We start from the raw sequence: 20,001 nt of genomic DNA, 5'->3' as shown, positions 1-20,001 counted from the left end.
GCTTAACGCACACACAAGGGCCACGCCGCGTCGAATCCAGTGCTTCGCGTCTGCCTTAGGAGGTGTCTGAATTTCCACGGTCAACACATAATTCGTTGAGTGCCCAGTTGTGCTCAGCGTACCGGCGCGACGGACCGTCTTGTACAGCGGGCACTCGTAGATGCCGCTCGCCGGTGGCAGTCGGTTAATCACTGGCTTCAACCATAGTAGCGGTGCCTGCTCATAGAGCACCTTGGGCAACGACTCCGCCAACGTCAGGGTCGCTGGGTCAAAGCGCGCACCCTCGATAAACATGCCATGGATGTAGCACCCCACCTCCGGCGGCGCCGTGACTGACGCCGGGTCTGTCGACATCCATTCAAATTCATAGCTGATGGTGTCGATTGAGATGTGCATCGTGCGCGCGTAGTTCTGCAGAACGCTCGTCAAAAAGGCCTGCGGGAAGAAGAAGCCGGAAATCCAGTACGCCTTCGGGTGCCCGTGCGCGTACCAGTTCTGCACCATTGCGAGGCGTCGCACCAGGTCATCCACCCAGGCACCTAGCGACTTGAGACTCGGGTATGCCTTCTCGGACCACAGGGCAGGCACCTGGTTGTTGTACAGAGCCGAGTACACTTCCTCCAGCTCCTTGCTCATGACCACCTCACCGTGGATCGCCATTGGCAGCTGCTCCAGAGTCTGGTGCAGTAGTGTCACCAGTCGGTTAAAGCGGATGGCTTCCTGCGCCAGCACCGTGTTCATAGAGTCCTCGTACTTGGTCGGGTACTTGCGGCGGAACTGGTCAACGTCGAACGGTCCGGCGACCTTGCGGTGGATCGCCGCCGCGAACGTCTTCACCATGTCATCCGGCGTCGACACCGCTGCTGACGACGACGGCACGCAGTCGCCGCGGCGACCTTCGTCGCCATGTAGAAGTACAATCGCCTGCAACGTCTCAAACGTCTCGGTGCGGGCGCAGGTGATGTCGGCATTCTCGTGCAGCCCAAACGTCTCCGGGTTGGTGTTAAGCGGCCACGAGGCGACGTAGTCTAGGTACCCCTGCCGGTTCGTGACAGGGATCGACTGGTACTCCTGCAGCCGCGGGCAGAGCAAGTACCCGTCCACCATGACATCCGGCGTCACGAAGCGCTCCAGCAGTGTGTTGAGGGTGCGGCGATCCCACTCATCCGTTACGCGCCCACCGTAGTGGATGTTGCCGCTCAGCTCCCGGATCACTGTGTACGGCACCTCGGCGTACTTGTCCAGGAACATCTTTATCTGCGCCGCGCAGCAGCCGAGATCGCCACTGGTGAACTCGTACGCGATATTCCACCCAAGCGGGCCGAACTTGCGACGCTCCTGCAGCAAGGCGTGGAAGAAGCACATGGAGAAGAAGAGCTTCTTCAGCTCCACCGACTTCTGGCAACTCTCCAGGAACTCACCGGAGTAGGCGCCGACGGAGCGCGACACGTTCGCCTGCAGCCCCTTCGGCGGCTCATTTGTCATCTTCACGCCGTTCTGCAGCACCGCCACCGGAAAATGCGCGTTCGGCATCGACGTCAGCCACAATCGGAAGCTAGGATGCGTGTTTGGGGTGATGGCCTCGACCAGCCGCTCCAGCGTCGGCATCCAGGACGTGGCAAGGTGGCAATTCTGCAGCAGAACCCATGAGCCACTCTCCATCCCCTCCTGCACCATGCGCTCCGCGCGCGGGCCTTGCCCCTGGCCGAGCGATACGTCGTACAGCTTCTTGCTCATGTTCTGTGCGTCCGCGAAGCGCTTCCAGTCGTCATACGGGTCGGCGCCTTGCGACAGGATAAAGATGAGCGGCACTGTAGGGGCGGAGTCCTTGAAGGACGTGAGCAGGTCAAACGGCGGCGGCCGGATGAACTTTTCGCCCATCTCCGCCAAGACAAAGTCCTGCAACCTCTCCATCAGCTTGTCGGGCCGCACGCAGCGCAGGAACATCAAGTGCTGCATTGGCGTCAGCTTGTCCGCCCAGTCCGCGGCCATGGGCTGTCGATGAGCGGCCGAGGACATGAAGAGTTCCTTGTAGTGCGGCAGGTGGGTACATAGATGCGCCTTGAGGCCCTTGAACGGGCCGAAGTTGTGGTCTAGGTAGCACCACTCGTTCCACGTCGCCGGTGTGATCCAGCCGGGGGCAGGGTTGTCGTTTGCGTCCGTGACGAGCGTGGGGCCCTGCAGCAAGAAGCGGAACTCTGCGGCGTCCACCCGTCCGCGCTGATCCATCAGTCGCACGCAGAGGTAGACGGAGAACATGAGCTTGTGCTTCTCAAAGAGGGAGCGGCTCACGTTCTGGTAGAAGCTATAGGTGAAGTACTCTGTCAGGTTCTCCAGCCGCTGCGCCACATCGTCGGCGCGCCTCGCCTGCTCAATGCTCGCGATGAAGAGCTGCACGAACCATTGCAGCGAGTACTGATACATGGGGTCGACATTGGAGAGGGTGGAGCAGCAGAAGTAAAGGCACGAGGAGTGATGCGCGATGGGGCGGTACTCCTCACGGCTCGCCGTCAGCTCCACCTCGGCAGACTCCGCCTCGGCCACCCGCGTCGTAATCTCCAGCGTCTTCTCCTTTGACTGGTTCAGGTAGGCAATAAGCTCCACGTCGTCGAGCACGTCGCCCTGCACCTCCTTCAGCTTGCACAGGATGCTCTCCTGCGTGTTGACAAGGTCGGCCTTCATCGCGGCGTTCTTCTGAATTAGGTCACTACGCCGCATCTCCAGCTCCCTGCGCTCCTGTCCAACCACGACGCCGAGCAGCTGGTCTTCCAGTCCACGCGGGGTGATGAAGAAGTTCAGCAGCGTCACACGCACCATCACCTCCGGGATGTAGTGCGGGTTCGGCAGTTTTGTCGTCATGAAGAACTTGAACTTCGGGTTCCACGGGATCGGTGTGTCGGATATGCGAAGCATCTCCGTCCCACCCTCCATGAAGGTGCGCCGCTCTAGCAGAGGGTTGAGGCTGGTCTCAATATCCTCGCCGACGTTCTCCAGCAGCACTGGCCTCCCTGCGCGGATGCAGTACTCGATACGCTTGATGAGGTCCTTCTGGCTTGGCCGCACCACCTCCAGCGAGTCCTTGTACGTCCGCCGAATCCATCGGTTACCCTGCGTCTGGGGGTCGATCAGAAGCGGCCACCGGCGCGCGTTCTTCGCGAAGAGGGCGTTCTCAATCGATAGGGTATCCATCGGCAGCCCGTTCAAGATCCACTCCCGCGTTTCCACCGCGTCCTGCAGCGTGTGGTAGATGGAGTACTGTGCGCTATGCAAGATAAAGCGCTCCTCGAGTTCTTTGCCCCACGACTTGAACAGTTCCTCGCGGTACACGGAGGTGAAGGGTCCGCAATACGCTATCTGGCCAGCCGCCACCAGCATGTCGCCCATCAGGTACTGGGCCGACTCGTCAATGCGCTCCAGCGACTTCGTCCAGCTGCGCTTCTCACCCGCCAAACCATCTATCAGCATCGCCGCACGCTCTAGCCGCAGCGCCGTCCGCTTCACTGTTTGGTCCAGCTCCTCCAGCTCCCGCTCCGCCTCCTCCTTGCGGCGCTGCATATCGGCAAGTCGCTCCGCCACATCGGCGAGCTGCGTCTCGGCCTCCTTCAGTTTCTGCTGGGCCTTCTGGTTCGCCTGCTGCGCCACCGCCAGCTTCTGTCGCAGCGGTGCCACCTTCTTATTCACCTCGTGAAAGCGCACCATGGCGTGCGTCCACTGGCACATGGCCGCGCAGGCCTGACTGGCGCCAGCGATCTTTTTTGGAGTGAAATCATCGGACGTGACGAGGGGCATCACTGCCTGGATCAGCTTCTCGGGGATGTTCTCCTTGTCGTACTGGATGAGCCGCTGTAGCAGCAGGTTCGGGTTGTTGAGGAGCTGCTCCTTGGCGGTAGCCCAGAAGTCCGCCTTCTTCTCCATTAGGCTTGCGGCGCGCATCTGCGGCTTGATTTGAAACAGAATACAGATGCCCTGCATCGTCATGACGACGCCGGCGGTCGGGGCTTTGTAGCCGGCCACCTCCGTAATCTGCGCCGACTTGAGATTCTTGAGGCTCTCCAGAGCACGGTCCAGCTCCGGCAACGCCTCGGCCAGTTGCTCCTGCGCCGCGCCCTCGATGGCAGCGCACTCTCCCTGCATCGTCGCCACCGCCTCACGCTCCTTCTGCGCCTCCTTCTTCGTCTTCTCCGCCTCAGTTGTCTGCACCTCCATCTCGGCGACGAGGGCCTTGATGGACTCGTTCTTCTCCAGCAGCACCGGCTGACTCTGCGACAGGGTCTGCTGCAGCTCGGCCACGGCGTCCTCCGTCTCGCGAAGCTTGGCCAAGCCGTTGATGAAGCGGTCCTTCGTGGTTTGGTTCTTTTCCGTCTGCGTCTCCATGAGCGCGCGGAAGGTGTGGAGCAGCTCCAGGAACGACGTAGGCGTCACGTAGTTGTGCCGCTGCGTCTCGGCGAGGAAGCGAACAGAGACGGCGTCGACACTCACGTGGACCCGCACGCACACCTCCGTGCACGCCTCCACTGCCTTTGCCTGCTGCGCAAGCAGCGGCATCATGGCAAAGTAGTTGCGTGCCACGCTCCTCAGCGCTTGCTGCGGCCACGCCGAGAACCAGTCCACCGTGCAGCAGTTCACGAGTGCGGGAAACATGCGCAGACGGCTTCGGAAGACCTCGCCCAGCGGGGACATGCAGAGAGAGATGTGGAGCTGACTGCGGCAGCTGCGCACAAAGCGGGCGAAGATGGTGACCTTGTCCACCGGCAGCCCTTCCGCCACACAGACATGCCGCATCGCGTTCAGCAGGTCGTCCAGCTCCGGGCCAACAAAGAGGTTCGGCACCTCGCCGGAGTTGAGAAGGTTGTTCACGTCCTCAAGCATGGCCTCGTGCACAATCTGGGTGTCGGCGAAGAGAAAAAGCACCTGCTTCTTTTGGAGTGCGACGCGCTGCAGCACCGCTTTCAGGTCTTCGCGCCAGGCGTTCATGGTGTACCCCTTCGCGATCTCGACTTGGAAGAGCTCGTACTCATTCAGGTGAGCAGCAAGGCGGGACAGCGACTGACGGCCAGAGCCGCCGACTCCGAGAAGCAGCGCGTGCCCGTTTGGCTTGCGTAGCACGCGCGCAATGCGACACACGTGCTGCGCCGCGTCGGCGAACATGACCAGGTGCAGCTGACGGCCGCCGATGCACTGGTGATTGTAGTCTCGCAGCTGCTGCTCGAGCGTCTTGACCACGGCGTCGAAGTCGGTCGCCTCTTGGTAGACGCGCTGCTCTGACTTGCCACCCATGAAGTCCACAAACATAAGCGCGTTCATGTCCGCTACCGGTGTCTTCGGGGTCTTGCTGTCGGCGCCTGCGCCACCGTCGCCGCGATGACGTTGCGTGACATCGTTCACCGACACCTTCAGGTGTTTTTGCAACTGCTTTCCAAGCACCTCCTGGAACCAAGACCTGTCCGCGTCGTTCGTCAGGCGGTCTTGAAAGGTTCGCATCTCCTCATGTAGCCACAGTCGCACCAGCGCCGGCACCGTCTTCACCGTCGCGGGGGTCGCGTTCGTAAGTCCGTCCATCACCTTCGCCAGATCGCGGAGGTTGAACAGGTAGTGTGGACGGGCAGGGGTCGGCTTGAGCTCTTTGACGGCGGTGTTGAAGACCTCGATGGACGCCATCACAACCGAGGAGAGTTTCCCACGCACATCCTCCGCAAAGAGGGAGAAGTAGCTCTCCAGCAGTGAGAGAAAGATGCGGCTCATGCTGTCATCCTCGATTTCAGGAAAAGCAATCTGGTGAAAGTGCCGCAGGAAGCGCTGCGTGATAAAATGGCGGCCGCCGCCGGGTGGCCCCATCGTGCCGGCCAGCACCACGTCGACAATCGAAAAGAACTCGCGAGTGCGGCGGTCGTACCACCCCTTGTAGTCCATGAACTGCCGAAGCAGCTCAATCGGCGGCTGCGCGCCGTACTGCTCCTTGAGCGGCATGTTCATGTCGTCCACGAGGATGATAAACTTGCGGTTCAGCGGGGCACCCCACACCTGTGGCGACGCGCGCCGGCGCACCTCGAACTTGGAGAAGATGAGGTCCTGCGTCTGATTCGCGCTTGTGCGGGCCGAGAAGGTGAAGAAGATCGGCGTGCACTCCTTCGGCATTTCGTGCATCAGGAGCTGCCGCATTAGCACTGTCTTGCCCGTGCCGGTGGGGCCGCAGCACAGCGTGTGGTAGGAGTGCTCCAGAAGGATTCGGTTCACGTACTTGTACCGTGCCACATCAGCCGTCAAAACGATAATATCGGAGAAGTTGCTCTGCGTCACCTGTGTCGTAAACGGCGGCAGCCGCTCCGCCCACGCGATCCAACGGCGCTCCTCCGGGATGAACTGGTAATCCTGCAGGCATCCAATCACGGGCAGCTCGATGTTGACGTTGCGCAGACGCAGCTCGTCGCGCAGGAACTTGTCAAACCGCTGTCGGCTTGGCCGGTCGCCAGTGGCACCGAAGGACCAGACGACGGAGAAGATCAGCAGATGCAGGTGAATCTCGCGCAGCAAGTCCAGCTTGTCCTGCGGCACCTCGTACGTGCGCGTCGGGGTGTACGGCGACATAAAGCAGTCGAATAGGTTGAAGCAGGAGGTCACCAAGTTGGGCCAGCTGGACGGACTGTACTCGGTCACCTCTGTCTGCACAAAGTGAATGAGTGATGGGAAGAGCTGCTCGCACAGCTCCTGCAGATGCTCCTTGTACGGTTCCATTGTGACGGGGAGTCTGTACTGCTGCCAGCTAAGGATAAAGTTGCGCACGCCAATGCACGTGTTCGGCTCAAGGTAAATCATACCGGCGCGCGAGACCGTAGCCGGCGAGGCGACCGCCAAGTCCTCCACCTCGAACCAGCAGTTCATGTACGGCGTCATCGCGATGATCTCGCCGGAGATAAGGCACAGCTTCTTGTTGTCATCCAGCACCGTGTTCATCGACTCAATCCAGAGCGCGTCGACCGGGCCGTCGAAGATGATCCACTGCCGTGCGTCGGTTGTGTCGCGAGCGGCAATGCGAAAAACCTCGCCGATGATCCCGTCCCGCCACTCCCCGGTCGCCTCGTCGAAGCCGCCGTAGAGTTGGGCCATCATGATCGACTTTGGGTTCAAGCAGTACGTCTTGACCTCCGCAAACTTGGTGCTCTTCAGCTCTTTTCGTAGGTGTGTCATCGCCGCCTGCAGGACGCGTGTCGCGCTCGTCTTGCCACCCATCGTCGGCCCCACCGCCATCTGGCCATGGCGCAACACGCTCATCTCGTACAACTGCACGCACTTTTTTACGAACATCTCCGTCGGCTGCAGACGCATCGAGGAGGCCTTCGTCTCGAGTGCAGCGATGAAGTCGCCGTAGCCGGCTGGAGTGAGCTGCACGCCTGGAAAGAGGTCGGAGGTGATGCCGTCGAACAAGAGCAGGTCCTCCTCCAGGAACTTTGGCGCGTTCGAGTCCCGCAGCGCTCGCAGCAGTAACACGTCCTCGGCTTCATCGGGGTGCTCACGCTTCATCAGGCCAGCCGCCGAGATGACCGTGTTGACGGCGCGCATGCCAAAGTCGTAGTGATCCTGCGACGAGAGTTGCTCGGAGCTCAGCCGAAAGGTCGCCACCATCTTCTGTGCCAGCTTGCGCGAGTCCGAGTAGCCGAAAGAGAACAAGCGAATCTCCGCAATCATGGCGTAGTCCGGCACCATGCACGCCACCGGGCGGAACAGCACCTTCAAGTTATCCGGCAGCTCTGTGCGACCGGCGTAGCCAGGGTTCATGGTGATGAAGACGGAGTAGGATGGGTCCACGACGATCTCGGTACCCTCGAAAGGAATGCGGAACTGCCGCGTGCGCGCCGCCTCCTGCAGCGAGGACACCTGCTGCGCCACGACGGAGAGCACCTCGACGTCGATACGATTGAACTCGTCGAAGCACGCCCACGCCCCAGCCTGGGCCAGTCCCTTGAAGAACTTGGCCATGGATGCGTACGTCATACCCTCCTGGCAGTTGAACACCACACACTGCTTTGCCACGGCCTTCGCAAGGTCCTTCACCGTCTCCGTCTTGCCGGTACCGGCAGGCCCGGCAGGGGCACCTCCGAGGAACATGTGCATCGCTCCTGTCAAGGTCAGGTAGATGCGATCGGTTAGCGGGGTGATGACAAGACGCGTCGTGTTTCCCAGGTACTCGCCGCCGTAGCGAAACTGCGCCTCGACCTGGCGTAGCACGCAGTCGTTGTTCTCCCAGTAGCTGCGCAGCTGCGACACCCACTCGAAGGCGTAGATGCTGTCTACACCGGCCTTGGCGAGTTGCTCGACAATGTCCCTGGCGTGCACCTCAATCGTGATGAGGCCGCTCAGATTCATCCGCTGCAGGTTTGTCAGCGGCAGCCGCACGGTCTCCACCAGCACCATCAAGTTCTGCTGCGCCGTCTCCATGTAGGGGGCAAGCGAGCCCTGCTCCTTCAGCGACATCTCACACTCGTGCGTCCACATGATCTGGTTCACGGCAATCGCCACCTGCCCTGGCGACTGCAGCACAAAAGCCTGCCTCTTCATGGTGGCCGCGTTCTTCACACCCGCCTCCAGCTGCAACCGGATCGAAATCTTCATCATGTGCTCAATCTCCGTCAGCCAGTTCTCGACGTACTTGCGCGGCAGCACGGATTGCGCGAATGGGATGTACTCCTCCATCTGCGAGTACATGCCAAACATCTCGTTGTCGTCGTTGCGCATGTCGATGCGGGCGATGTTCTCAAAGAGCTTGCGGAACTGCGGCTGAATCTTTTGCGGGTCGCGGGCCTCCGACAAGATCGCCAGGAGCTCGTCGTCAGACAAGAAGTAGAAGCGGGCAAAGGAGGCGCGCTTGTTCTCGAGGTACTGGTTCAAGCCCCGCTCCACCACCTCCAGCGTGTCGTTGTTCTCTTTGAGCAGCTCGAGACAGCGCTCCGTCGTCGTGCAGAATTCGAGCGTCAGGTCCACCTCCTTCGCCTTGTTTGTCAGAAACTTCCAATTCTTGTGCACCACCTGGAAGCGCTTGTACTCGCCCGGCAGCTGGCGCGAAATGTCCTCCGACTGGAAGATGGGTTCGAGGTAGAGCCACGACTTTTGGCATCGCAGCCACGCATCCAGCACGTCCTGCACGAGTTTCAGAGAGGTTTCCCAGTCGGCGATCTCGTCCTCGAACAGCTGCTTGAAAGGAGAGAAGGAAAGACTCTGCGTCAGCAGCATCTGATCGTCCAGCTTCTCTTGCGTCTGGTCCACCACATCCTTTGATATCACAAAGCACCCGGTCTCCTTGTACGCCGTGACGCTCATCCGCATATCGGCCCACGCCGCCTTCATCTTCGCGAGCGACGTCTCGATGTGGAACTCGCGCGATGCGATTTCGGAAATGCGCATGAGCACATCGTTTTGCTGCGTCAAGCTCATGCGAACCACGTCGTCGAGACTCTGCAGCGTGACGCCCGGCTCGATGGCCTGGCCAAGCTCCTTCGACAGCTGGCTCCAGTGCCGCTCCTGCATGCCTTTCATCCGCAGGTACTTTACCGTCGGCACAAGTGGGCGAAACTGCTGCACATTCTCGCGGGTGCGCTCCGCCACCTGCACCAACTCCGGCCTCAACTGCGGGTTTCGAACGCACGTGTTCATGATGCGAAGAGTGTCTCCCACGATCCTCTCCACCTCGTCCGCATCGATGCTCATGAAAGGCAACTCGTGCCACTTCTCGAGTGAGGCGGACCACTTCGCCGAGGTAATCCAGAGCGCCTCGTACGGCTCGAAGTCCGTGGCGAGTTGGTGCACCGCCGAGTAGTCGGTCTGCTCAATGTTGAAGAGTGATTCGTCGCTGTTGAAGGTGCTGGCTTGGCTACGCAGTTGATGAATCTTCTCCTGCACTCGCAATACATCCTCGGCGATCTCAGTCATGCGGTGGGGGTTTCGATGCTGACCGTATTGCTCGACGATCTTCTGAATCCGTTCAACCTCCTGTTCGAACAAATCCTGCGCCCGGTTCATGGACGCCAGCAGGCGCCGCTTCGTCTCTTCCAGCTCCTCCACACGCTCGTTGACGGCGTTGTCGAGCTGACTGGGCCAGCCGATCGCCTTCCACTTCTTGTTGAACTCTTCCTCGGAGAGGGGGCGCTTGAAGCCTTTGAGCAGCTCGTGGATCTCCTTCGACTCTTCGATGGCCATCTCCAAGTCGACAACACGTTCTGGAATCGTCTTGATGAAGTCCTTCGTTGCGACCACCTCCTCCGGTGTCTCTGTCGGCTTCAGCAGCGCTGCGTACAGCTCGCTATAGCGATCGTTCACCTCGATCTCCTTGCAAAGAGCGCGAGCGGCCATGACGTCCAGCACCTTGGCCGCACCCATGGCGCACTTTTTCGACAATTCACGGCGAACCTCGCTGCACTCCACGCGTACGAGGCCCAAGTCCGCTGAGACAGGAATGTCATCCAGCACCTGCTGCTGCAGTGTGAGGAAGCGCTGCACCTCCGCCTCCACACCGCGCGTGCCTGGGAAACGCTCGTCGAAGCTGGACATGTAGGCGTTCAAGTCAAGCTCAATCACCGCCGTAAAAGGTGTGTAGGTCTCCCTGTACGACATCATGGCAACGGCGACGCGGTCGAGAACCACGTTTATCCGCTGCACCCACGACTCCATCAGCATGCTAGACGCCTCGGGGACATTGAGAAACGCCGTGGTGGGATCGTAAAGAAAGTCGAAGAGGACGCGCTCGACCGTGCGAAGAGTGCTGTGCTGCGTCAGACAGCGCTTCAGGAGCCCCTGGAGCGATACCCGCATGGACTCAATGGAGCAGCTGTAGCTCAGGCACGCAGTAGACGGCTTCTCCGCCTTTCCAGTACCCTCGTTCTCCTCCGGTACGTCGCCTGCGACCGGATTTGGAGCTTGCGTCTCGGTGGCTGGAGTTTCCAACGCCTCTTGTGCAGCTTTCGCGCCGGCGTCACTGACGTGCTTTGTGCACAGGAGCACGACGGAGAGCAAAGGCGGCAGCGGGTGCGGCGGGGGCACCAGAAAGCCTGCAGTAATGCGTTCGTCAGCCCCGAAGGGGGTCCGCGGAGCGGGATAAATCCCGTGCGTCACCTCGACCTCAGTCATTCCATGAACTGTGACGTGGTTGTCGCCGGCATGCTCAAAAAAACGGATGAGCGCCTCCAGAGAGCTAGTCAAGTAATGTTGGAGGGTGTCCTGCATGTGCAGCTGAATCTGCCGCAGGTATCGCTCAGTACTGCAGCCCGTGTAGGTGTTCACGTCGTAGTGATGCAAGTGGACAGGGTCCTTGGAAGGGAAGGTGCTGAGTGTGCGTTTTACCATGTCCGCAGTCTGCGCCAGCCACTGATCCCTGGCGTGCAAGAAGGAGACCCGCGTCGCCGTCGTCTCGATCTCCTCCAGCTCCATGAGGCTCAGTGGCCGCTTCATTCTCGTCGTGGAGTAGAGCACAAACACACACCGAGAGAGCAAGGCGTCGTCGGCTTGGCGCACGGCCCGCGTGAGGCCCGCAAGCACAGGGGACGTGTTCCAGAAGCACTCCTGACGGAAGGCCCCCACTGTGGCGGCGAAACGCTTGGCCTGGTGAGAAGGGACGCCGAAGAGCGGGACTGGACGCGCGGTGTCGCTCACAAACAATGAAGACGCCGACAGCGTCGTCGACGACGTTGCCGAGGGGCCCATTAGTTGCGAGAGACCGCCGCCCTGCGTTATGGAGTGGAAGAGATCGGCGTTCATGATGCGACTGTACCCGGCGCGCACCTGCTCCAGTACGCCGGTCACGTTTAGGTTCGACTCACTCTCCACAAGCGCGGGTGTACTGAGAGCAGCATCCAGCACGCGCCGGATTACAAGGGGGTCCAGTGCGGCGTACTCATCGAGGGGGATGGAGTCAACGTACAACTCAGTGCGCAGCGCGGCTTCAGCGATGGTGCGGCGTTTGTGGGCAGCAGCGAAGCGGTTCGCGAAGTTCTCTGGATCTTCGGCGGCAAAGCATACAAAAACGCGTGGCAGCACAAGCGGCCTGGTGTCTTCTCCGCTGCCGTTCGAGTCGGTCTTCTGTTTTTGGGCGCTGCGAGGGTCTCTGACGTCGTCTGGCAAAACGTGGTACCGCTGCTTGTCCACATCCACCTCCACGACACGCCCCGAGGCCCAGATGCCTCCCCTCTGGTGCTGCCGATGGTCTAGTTTCCAGAAGAGACAAGGCAAACCTGACGGAGCAGCGGCTACACGCTCCGCCCAGTCCTCCGGGGACAGCTCCTCGAAGCGAAAAGCGTCATCAAAGGCCTCCACAGGTAGCCAGGTAGCGTAGTCCCCGGCTGCCGCGCAAGAAGCGATATCAGCGCTACCGTTCTCTGGGTTTAAATCAAGGTTGTTTGCCGCGGCAGTGTGCATGCCACGCGCCATCAGCAGCTGTGACAGCGTAGGGCCAGCGTCGATGCGCTGACGCTTGCGCTGCAGAAGCTCTGCCCGCGGCACCTCGCCTCGCACAGACAGGTGGGCCGCCATGACCTTAGGCTCCAGCTCGACCGCCACGGTGACGGACGCGTACTCGGCGACCTTTTTATCTGGCCTTCGCAAATAGGGGTTGAGCGCCTCTGCCTGCATCGCGGACGCTGTGACATTTCCAGACGCGTGCGGGCGCCGACGGGAGTGCAGAGTTGCAGGGGCCGCTGTTGTGACCTCCCTGGGCTGTGAAGTCGGAGAAGTAGCTGACAAAACAGCTGGCCCAGGGGCCTTCTGGGGCGACTGCTTTTGTGACACTTGCGCGCGACGAAGGGCGAGCAGCTCTTCGCAGGATATGGACATGGTTAGGGTGCAGGTGAAACCTGACGCTTCCAAATGGAAAAGAAAGAAACCAAGACACACACACACACGCAAAAAAGACGCGTGAATGCGCCGACGCACACGAACACAGGCGTCAGTCAACAACAGACCTACAAAGATAAGTTCGACGGGATGGCGCGTGCAGCTCCCCGTTTTCGTGGGAGGCGTGTGGTGGGGTAGCGGTCTTCCTGCGGAAGGCGCGGCGCCTGTGTGCCTGTCTGGAGGCCGAGGTCTGCAACGACGCGCACACACCACTCTTCTCCTTGCCTCTTCTCCCCCGCCCCTCCAAAGAAAGAAAACAGTAAAACAAAAGAGTAGGCGGTGAAGCGCAGCACTACACCTGATGTGTCTGGCAGGGAGAGAAGGAGCAGTGAACGCGAAAGGGCGAAGGGGAACAAAGACCAACGCGGCTCAAGCAGGTCTACTGAGTCTCAGTTCTTCCCTCTACTCTTTGGCCTCTTCCTCGTGCTCGCTCGCGTGCCCTGAGACAGCGTAGTGGATGGTGGATGCTCCGAGAGGTAGGCAGAACTTCTGCGGTGATTGACCGCGAGCTCCGCTCTCAGACATCTTTGCCATGACGAGAAAGTCGGCGAGTTCAGCCGGAGGTGGGCGTGGTCGTGCAGATGGACATGAGAGGGCAGAGTGAATGAGAAGGATGTGAGAGGCGTGAGAAGTTAACGAAGAAGTGCGATCGGCGGACGGCTTGCATTCGCCCTAAGGTGAGGAAGGTACGCATGAGCGCCTCTTGTTCTTTTATGAGGGGATCAGTTTGACGCACGTTCAGCGCGTGGCATGCGAGTGCGCTGAGCTCTCAGCTGCCACTACGCCACACTGGCCGTCGCTTGTAGACACGCGGTACCGACAAGGCCTACACGCGGACGTCTCGAAACCCTGCTGGGTAGGAGGAAGAGAATACGACCCGCGGATGCCTCGTGCGTCACGGGCGAGCCAGGTCGACGCTCTGTGTCGTGCCTATCGCGTAGGCCCCCGCTTCTTTTTTTCCGGATGGGGAAATTCGACAAACAAAAGAAAATGACGCTCAGCGACATGCCGCGAAACGATAAAAACAACAAAAGAAGCACCTGCGAGAGCAACGAGAGAGAGAGCTCGGGGTACACACTCCCTCACACCAACGGCGAGTCCGTGCTCGAGTCCGCTTCGCCATGACAGCCGGTGAAGCTAAGAGAAGCACCCGAGCACAGACCCACGCAGTCGATTTACATATCGCCCTTCCCCTTTCCCCTCTCCCTTCTCCCTCACCCGTCCCGTCCACACCAACGCATGCCCCCCCCCCAGGCTGCCCTTATTCCGCACACCGAATCGTTCTCCTTTAGGATGAGTCGCACATAACGAAGACAACAGAAAATAAAGTAGCCAAGGGGAGTCGACATGGTGGTGGGGAGGGAGGTGACCGAGGGAGTGTGTCGGTCTCACCGAGCTTACTTGCCGCGAGAGACACCGACCGTCTTGCCGTGGCGGCCACTCGTGCACGTGTGCTGGCCGCGGACGCGGAGGCCGTAGGCGTGACGCACACCACGGTGCGCGCGCATCTTCTTCAGGCGCTCAAGGTCGTCGCGCAGGCGGGTGTCCACCATCGAGCTGGATAGGTGCTCCGTCTTGCCGGTCTTGGGGTCGCGCTGACGGTTCAGGAACCAGTCCGGGATCTTGAACTTCGCGGGGTCGGCAATGATCTCGGCGATCTTCTCCAGCTCCTCCGCGGTCAGAGTGCCGGCGCGGCGCTCCACGTCGATCCCGGCCTTCTTGCACACCAGGTAGGCAAACCGGATACCAACGCCCTTCACCATGCGCAGCGCGAACGCCACCTTGCGCTTGCCCTCCACATTCGTGTTGAGCAGACGCACGATGTGCTGGAAGTGATCAGGGATAAGCGTCAGAGACATCCTTGCGTACTTTCTCCGTTGTTTTCTTCGTTTTGTGTGTGTTTTTTTTTGTGATGGTGTGTGGGTGAGAAGAGGAAGTGAGAGCAGGTGACCGAGTGCAGCAGCGTCCGAAGTGCCGGTTGGCGGGTGGCACCGTGGAGAGGGAGAGAGGCAAAACACACGCGGCAGAATGGAAGGCGGAGGGCGAAAAAGGAACGACGCAAAGAAGAACGTCAGTGGAGAAATAGATTGCAACAAGAGTTGGCATGGTAAATTCAAGACGCCTGTCGCCGTGAAAGCACGCGGTAGAGATGGCAGCCGGTGGAGCAGCTTCGTTGTGCTGGGTGCGCTTCACGGAGCACAACAACAAGGTTCTTCTGAACGCCTAAGCGTTCCGACGTGTCACCAAAAGCGGCGTGGCGCGGTTATCTACCTGGTGGTACACCGAATTCGGCCTCTGACAATGCTAACCTCTCTCTCTCCCCCTGCACTGCATGCGACGTGGAAGCGAATTTTTTTCGCGCGCATGCGAGGCTAATAATCCGCAGTGCAGCACAGGAGACAAGAGAGAAGGAAAGCGAGAGTCAGAAGAGGACGAGAGGGTGCAAAGGTACCACGGCAGCTACACAGAAGCAACCACGAATTTGTCAGACGCCGATGCAAGCACAGGGTTTGCTGGGCATGGGCCTCCACTGCATGTACGTGCACGGGTATTGCTGGCTTCTACGTATTGAATGTCATGTCGTCGTGGTCGAATGAAAGAAGAGGTAAAATTAAAAACAACAAAAACGTAACCAAAGATGCGCTGTCGACTGCACAGAGTACCGCAAACCTCAGCGCGGTCACTCCATCCCTAGCTCTGTCCCCGTAAACCGAAAAGTCAACGCAGACCTGCTTCCCGTCAAAGTCGCCGTTAACGCTGGCAAACGCGACGTGGAGCAGGCGGCCTTGTGGGGGGGGGGGGGGGGGTGGCCCGGCAGCAGATAAGGGGCCGAAGAGGAGCCGCACGCGCTGCACACCACCGAGCTTACTTGCCGCGAGAGACACCGACCGTCTTGCCGTGGCGGCCACTCGTGCACGTGTGCTGGCCGCGGACGCGGAGGCCGTAGGCGTGACGCACACCACGGTGCGCGCGCATCTTCTTCAGGCGCTCAAGGTCGTCGCGCAGGCGGGTGTCCACCATCGAGCTGGATAGGTGCTCCGTCTTGCCGGTCTTGGGGTCGCGCTGACGGTTCAGGAACCAGTCCGGGATCTTGAACTTCGCGGGGTCGGCAATGATCTCGGCGATCTTCTCCAGCTCCTCCGCGGTCAGAGTGCCGGCGCGGCGCTCCACGTCGATCCCGGCCTTCTTGCACACCAGGTAGGCAAACCGGATACCAACGCCCTTCACCATGCGCAGCGCGAACGCCACCTTGCGCTTGCCCTCCACATTCGTGTTGAGCAGACGCACGATGTGCTGGAAGTGATCAGGGATAAGCGTCAGAGACATCCTTGGAGACTCTGCGCGCAGTGTCAGGGAGGGTTGCACGAAAGGACAGAAAACAAGACAGTGTCATGTGTTGTGCACAGAGGTGTCGGAGGAGGAAGGTGTAGTTGAGGATGCGCGGTATTGTCGCACACCGTGGCGTGTAGCAGAAACGAGAAGCAGGGAGACCAGGGTGGAGAAAGCCTTGATGAGCATGCGGACATGCGAGCGTACTGCAGGTGTAGGAAGGGTGCAGAGCCGTGGAAGCGCTTCTACACACCTCTTGGCAACCGAGGTGGTGCTCTGTAGTTCAGCTGAGATGGTCAGAGTGTTGAAAACAGGGACGACATCAACTGTTACCGGAGTGGAATCACCGTCACCTCCACTGGCAATCCCATGTGTGCGTCTGTGCTCCAAGGGATACTGATATCTAAACAAATCCTACAGCAGTGCTGGAAACGATTTCACGTGACCTCTTCGTTTCCTATGCGACAGTACGACGAAGGCGACGCTACACGGCGCCTGCATCTGCATGAGCAGTTTGTTGTCTCTGAGTTCATGTTGGTCCTAACAAACTACTTCACCCCTTTCGCTTTTCGTTCCGCTTTCAGTGTCATCAATTTCTTTTTTTCTTTTCACCGTCCTTCAAGCCCTCATCGCCTCTGCAGCTGTGCGCGCTGTCGCGTTCCATGAACATCGTTTTGCCTCCATGACGCTCGACTTCTGCGCACCATGCCATTGGGCAATGAAGTCCGTTTTTCTTTGTGTTTTTCGTTTTTTGTGTGTGTGCGACATGTCCTTTACCATTGCCGTCAGAGCAGAGAACGCCAACGCAGCAGCCACCAGAAGATACTGCACGAGGCAAACGGGACTCTTCGGCAGTCCCACTCTCCCTGCTAAATTGAAAGATACCTTCCCGTACATATTCCGTTACAGTCCCTCCCCTCATCACCACCACTCCGAGAGGAAGAGACTCGCAACAAAAAAAAAGGAAGCTGCGAAGGGTATAACAGTGGAACGGAAGGGGGTTCGAGAAGGAATAACATGCACGCACACACACGCGTGTCCATGCACCTATACAGACCGTTACACCCCGACATAGAAGGACTGAGTCAGCATCTTTGAAGGCCGTGAAGAAAAAAAGGCGAGAGCAGAACGACAAACGAATTGTAACGAAAATTTCGCTGTCGAGGGCGAGTGGGCTCTCACAGCACCTCCCCACTCGCTTACCGGAAAGGAAGTGTGGTGACAATAGAGAGAACGGGAGTTCCCCACGCGCGTGCAGACAGACACAAACACCGTTTTGGCGAAAGCAAAAAAAAAAAACACAATGCGGGAAAGGTGACGCTTCGCTTTTCAAAAGGGAAAAGGACGGGTCCGACAAAAAGCGATTTTTTTCCCCATCTTTACACATCCGCCTGAGCCTCGCCAAACTTCTCTTGCTCTCGCACTTCGCCATGACCCGAGATGGGGCTCTCCTTCATCCCTCAAAAGGCAGGGAGCAGGAGGAGAGGGAGCCATCGGGTACGGCACAAACAAGAGAGAAAAGACGGTGCGTGTGGATGTGCGTCGCTGTGGAGGACACATGTCACTGCGAGGTCGAGATCAGTAAAAGGTCCGAGAACACAAGCAGCGGAGTAGTCCACGAGACTGCAACAGAAACAAACGTCGCGACAGCGTCATCAACCCAACCAAACCAAGCGCGGCGTTGTGATTCTCGCTCCTTCGCCCCACTGCGCATGCGACTTGCTGATTAAGCCACGACAAGAGCACACACACACACACCTGCACTCGCACGGAGAGAGGGAGACTGACGCCAAATAGTCAAAAAAGGGTGAAAAAAAACCAAGCACTCGTACAAACGACAGCGTTGGTGCCCATAGAAAAATGGCAGAGGAGGAAGAGGAAGGGGTGGGGTGGCGGTGGCGTGCATTCCCTCGGGAACTTGACCATTAGAAAATCATAGGTAAAAGCGAGTGAAGGGCACATATAAATATATAGAGTTACAGTGAGAAGCGGGTCCACTATAATCTTTGTCGTTGTTCATGCTGTTGATGTGAAATGTCGCCGACTTGCCGCACCACACTTCCCCACCTCCACTCCCCCTCTCGGAAAGCGAAGAGTAGGGAAGCTCATCACGGCGTAAGATGTAGACACGGCAATCGTCTCTTCATCCAGTCCTTTGAGGGTGTCTCACGTTGTGAGTGGTCGCACCTGCTTAACGCAGCAAACGCCCTCCAATGGAGCGCCGCTCAACGCCCTTTTTTTCCTCTTTGGCTACCGAACCTTCTCGTTGCTGGGAAATGTTGAGAACTAAAGGGGGGATTGCCGTACGTAGAGGTGAGAGAAGGGGAAGCGGCATGACATACAGCTCCGAGAGCGCATTCGGGACATATCCAGTAGATGGATAAAAACGTCACGGGTAGGTGGTTAGAACGAGGAAAGGCACACGAGCCACAGCGACAAAACGACCGGAAGCGGAAGAAACACGGATTCACGCACGCATGTATATATAACTATGTAAAGTCAGCACTCATCGAGCTGGCCGGGGAGGCGCGGTAGAGGAGGAGGGAGGCAGCTGCACGCACCACTCACACTCGACCGATGGCACAGAAACAAAAAAAAACTTCCAAAAGGGGATCCTTACTCGAAAGGCCAAGGCGATATAAGTAGGAGGGGGTGGGGAGTATGGGACAAGGTGAGTCCTCGTTGTCCTCGAGAGACCTTGCTGTTACGGCAGTGTAGAACAACATGAAAGACGGCGCACACACCTCAGCACACGGAGCGCAATATGTGCGTTCGCGTGTTCACTCTTCCCTATAACATGAAGCACAACGCCACTCCGCCACTCGACGGCCGTGGCACAGCCCCCCTCCACATGGTGAGAAGCGGCCGTCGCCACACGCGCTACAGCAAATGCGCGGACTCGGTCATCGCATCACACCCGTTCCCATGGTGCCGGTCGCCACGAAGCGGTGCGCGTCTGCGGTGGGTTACGTTTCAGTCACGCTGACGCTCTGCCCCATCACGTGGATGGTACAAGCGTGTGCACCCTCGCAGCGCCCTCCGACGCAACGCTCTCCGGGACCCGAACGCCAACATCCGTAGCGATACATCGCCCTCACCTCCGCACGCCCATGGCTGCTTGACCCTGTCATCACCAGAAGTGGGTCGGCAATTTGGCAGGGATGGGGGAGGGGAGGACTGCCTGGCTTCTCTCTCACATACACAACACAGGAGAGCGGGTAGTGGGTCGCTGCATTATACCCTCGCACGGAGAGGGGTGTGAGCCCCTTCTCCACGACCCCGCCCTCTCTCCCTCTCCCGCCGTCACGGGGCAGAGAACCATGAAAGCGAAAGAGCGGAAAAACCTGCAAAATCGCACGAAGCACGAAAGGCAGAGAACAGCACACAACAGCGAAACGAGCGCCCCGTCCTCCAAATGGAAAGCAGACAGGCGGACCGACACCACACGGGACGTTCATTCCGGCTGCTGCTCTGTGTCGGTGTCTACTCTTCCACCTTCAGTGGAGGAGGAAGCACGAGTCGCGAGAGGCAAGGCCCCTTCTATGCAATCAGCTGTAAAGAACAAGGCCTCCCATAGGACTAGAGAAGGGGCGAGGGCTCGTCGTGACGCTGAAAGGTGACACCTCCACATACCCTTCGCTCATCTGCAAAATTGTTGGTCATGCAACCTGTTTCTCCACAGCTGGCACGGCTGATCGTGAAAACGGTGTGCAGCACAACAAGACGAAAAGCGAGAGAACACACACACGCCCGTAAAAACAGAGAAATAGGATGCGGGTGCATTTTTCGTCAATTGAC

The 20,001-nt window shown here is 59.1% G+C and overlaps 3 protein-coding genes across 3 annotated transcripts; all 3 read right to left on the bottom strand.

Moving 5' to 3' along the window:
• On the bottom strand, positions 1-12,612 carry LMXM_36_0950 (putative dynein heavy chain; the record flags this gene model as incomplete). The annotated part of the gene is made up of 1 exon (XM_003874391.1): positions 1-12,612. A coding segment is annotated over one exon (12,612 nt), but the record flags the coding sequence as incomplete, so codon positions are not given.
• A 1,658-nt stretch (positions 12,613-14,270) lies between these two features.
• LMXM_36_0940 (putative 40S ribosomal protein S18) lies at positions 14,271-14,732 on the bottom strand (the record flags this gene model as incomplete). Its single annotated transcript, XM_003874390.1, has 1 exon — positions 14,271-14,732. The coding sequence occupies one exon, from the start codon at positions 14,730-14,732 to the stop codon at positions 14,271-14,273; it is 462 nt and encodes a 153-aa protein (XP_003874439.1).
• A 1,006-nt stretch (positions 14,733-15,738) lies between these two features.
• On the bottom strand, positions 15,739-16,200 carry LMXM_36_0930 (putative 40S ribosomal protein S18; the record flags this gene model as incomplete). Its single annotated transcript, XM_003874389.1, has 1 exon — positions 15,739-16,200. The coding sequence occupies one exon, from the start codon at positions 16,198-16,200 to the stop codon at positions 15,739-15,741; it is 462 nt and encodes a 153-aa protein (XP_003874438.1).
• Between the last annotated feature and the right edge of the window lie 3,801 nt (positions 16,201-20,001).

This window comes from Leishmania mexicana, chromosome 20 (assembly GCF_000234665.1).
Source record: "Leishmania mexicana MHOM/GT/2001/U1103 complete genome, chromosome 20".
Taxonomy (NCBI): domain Eukaryota; phylum Euglenozoa; class Kinetoplastea; order Trypanosomatida; family Trypanosomatidae; genus Leishmania; species Leishmania mexicana.
Note: the sequence above shows the minus strand (reverse complement) of the source record. Positions and strands in the feature narration are given on the sequence as shown.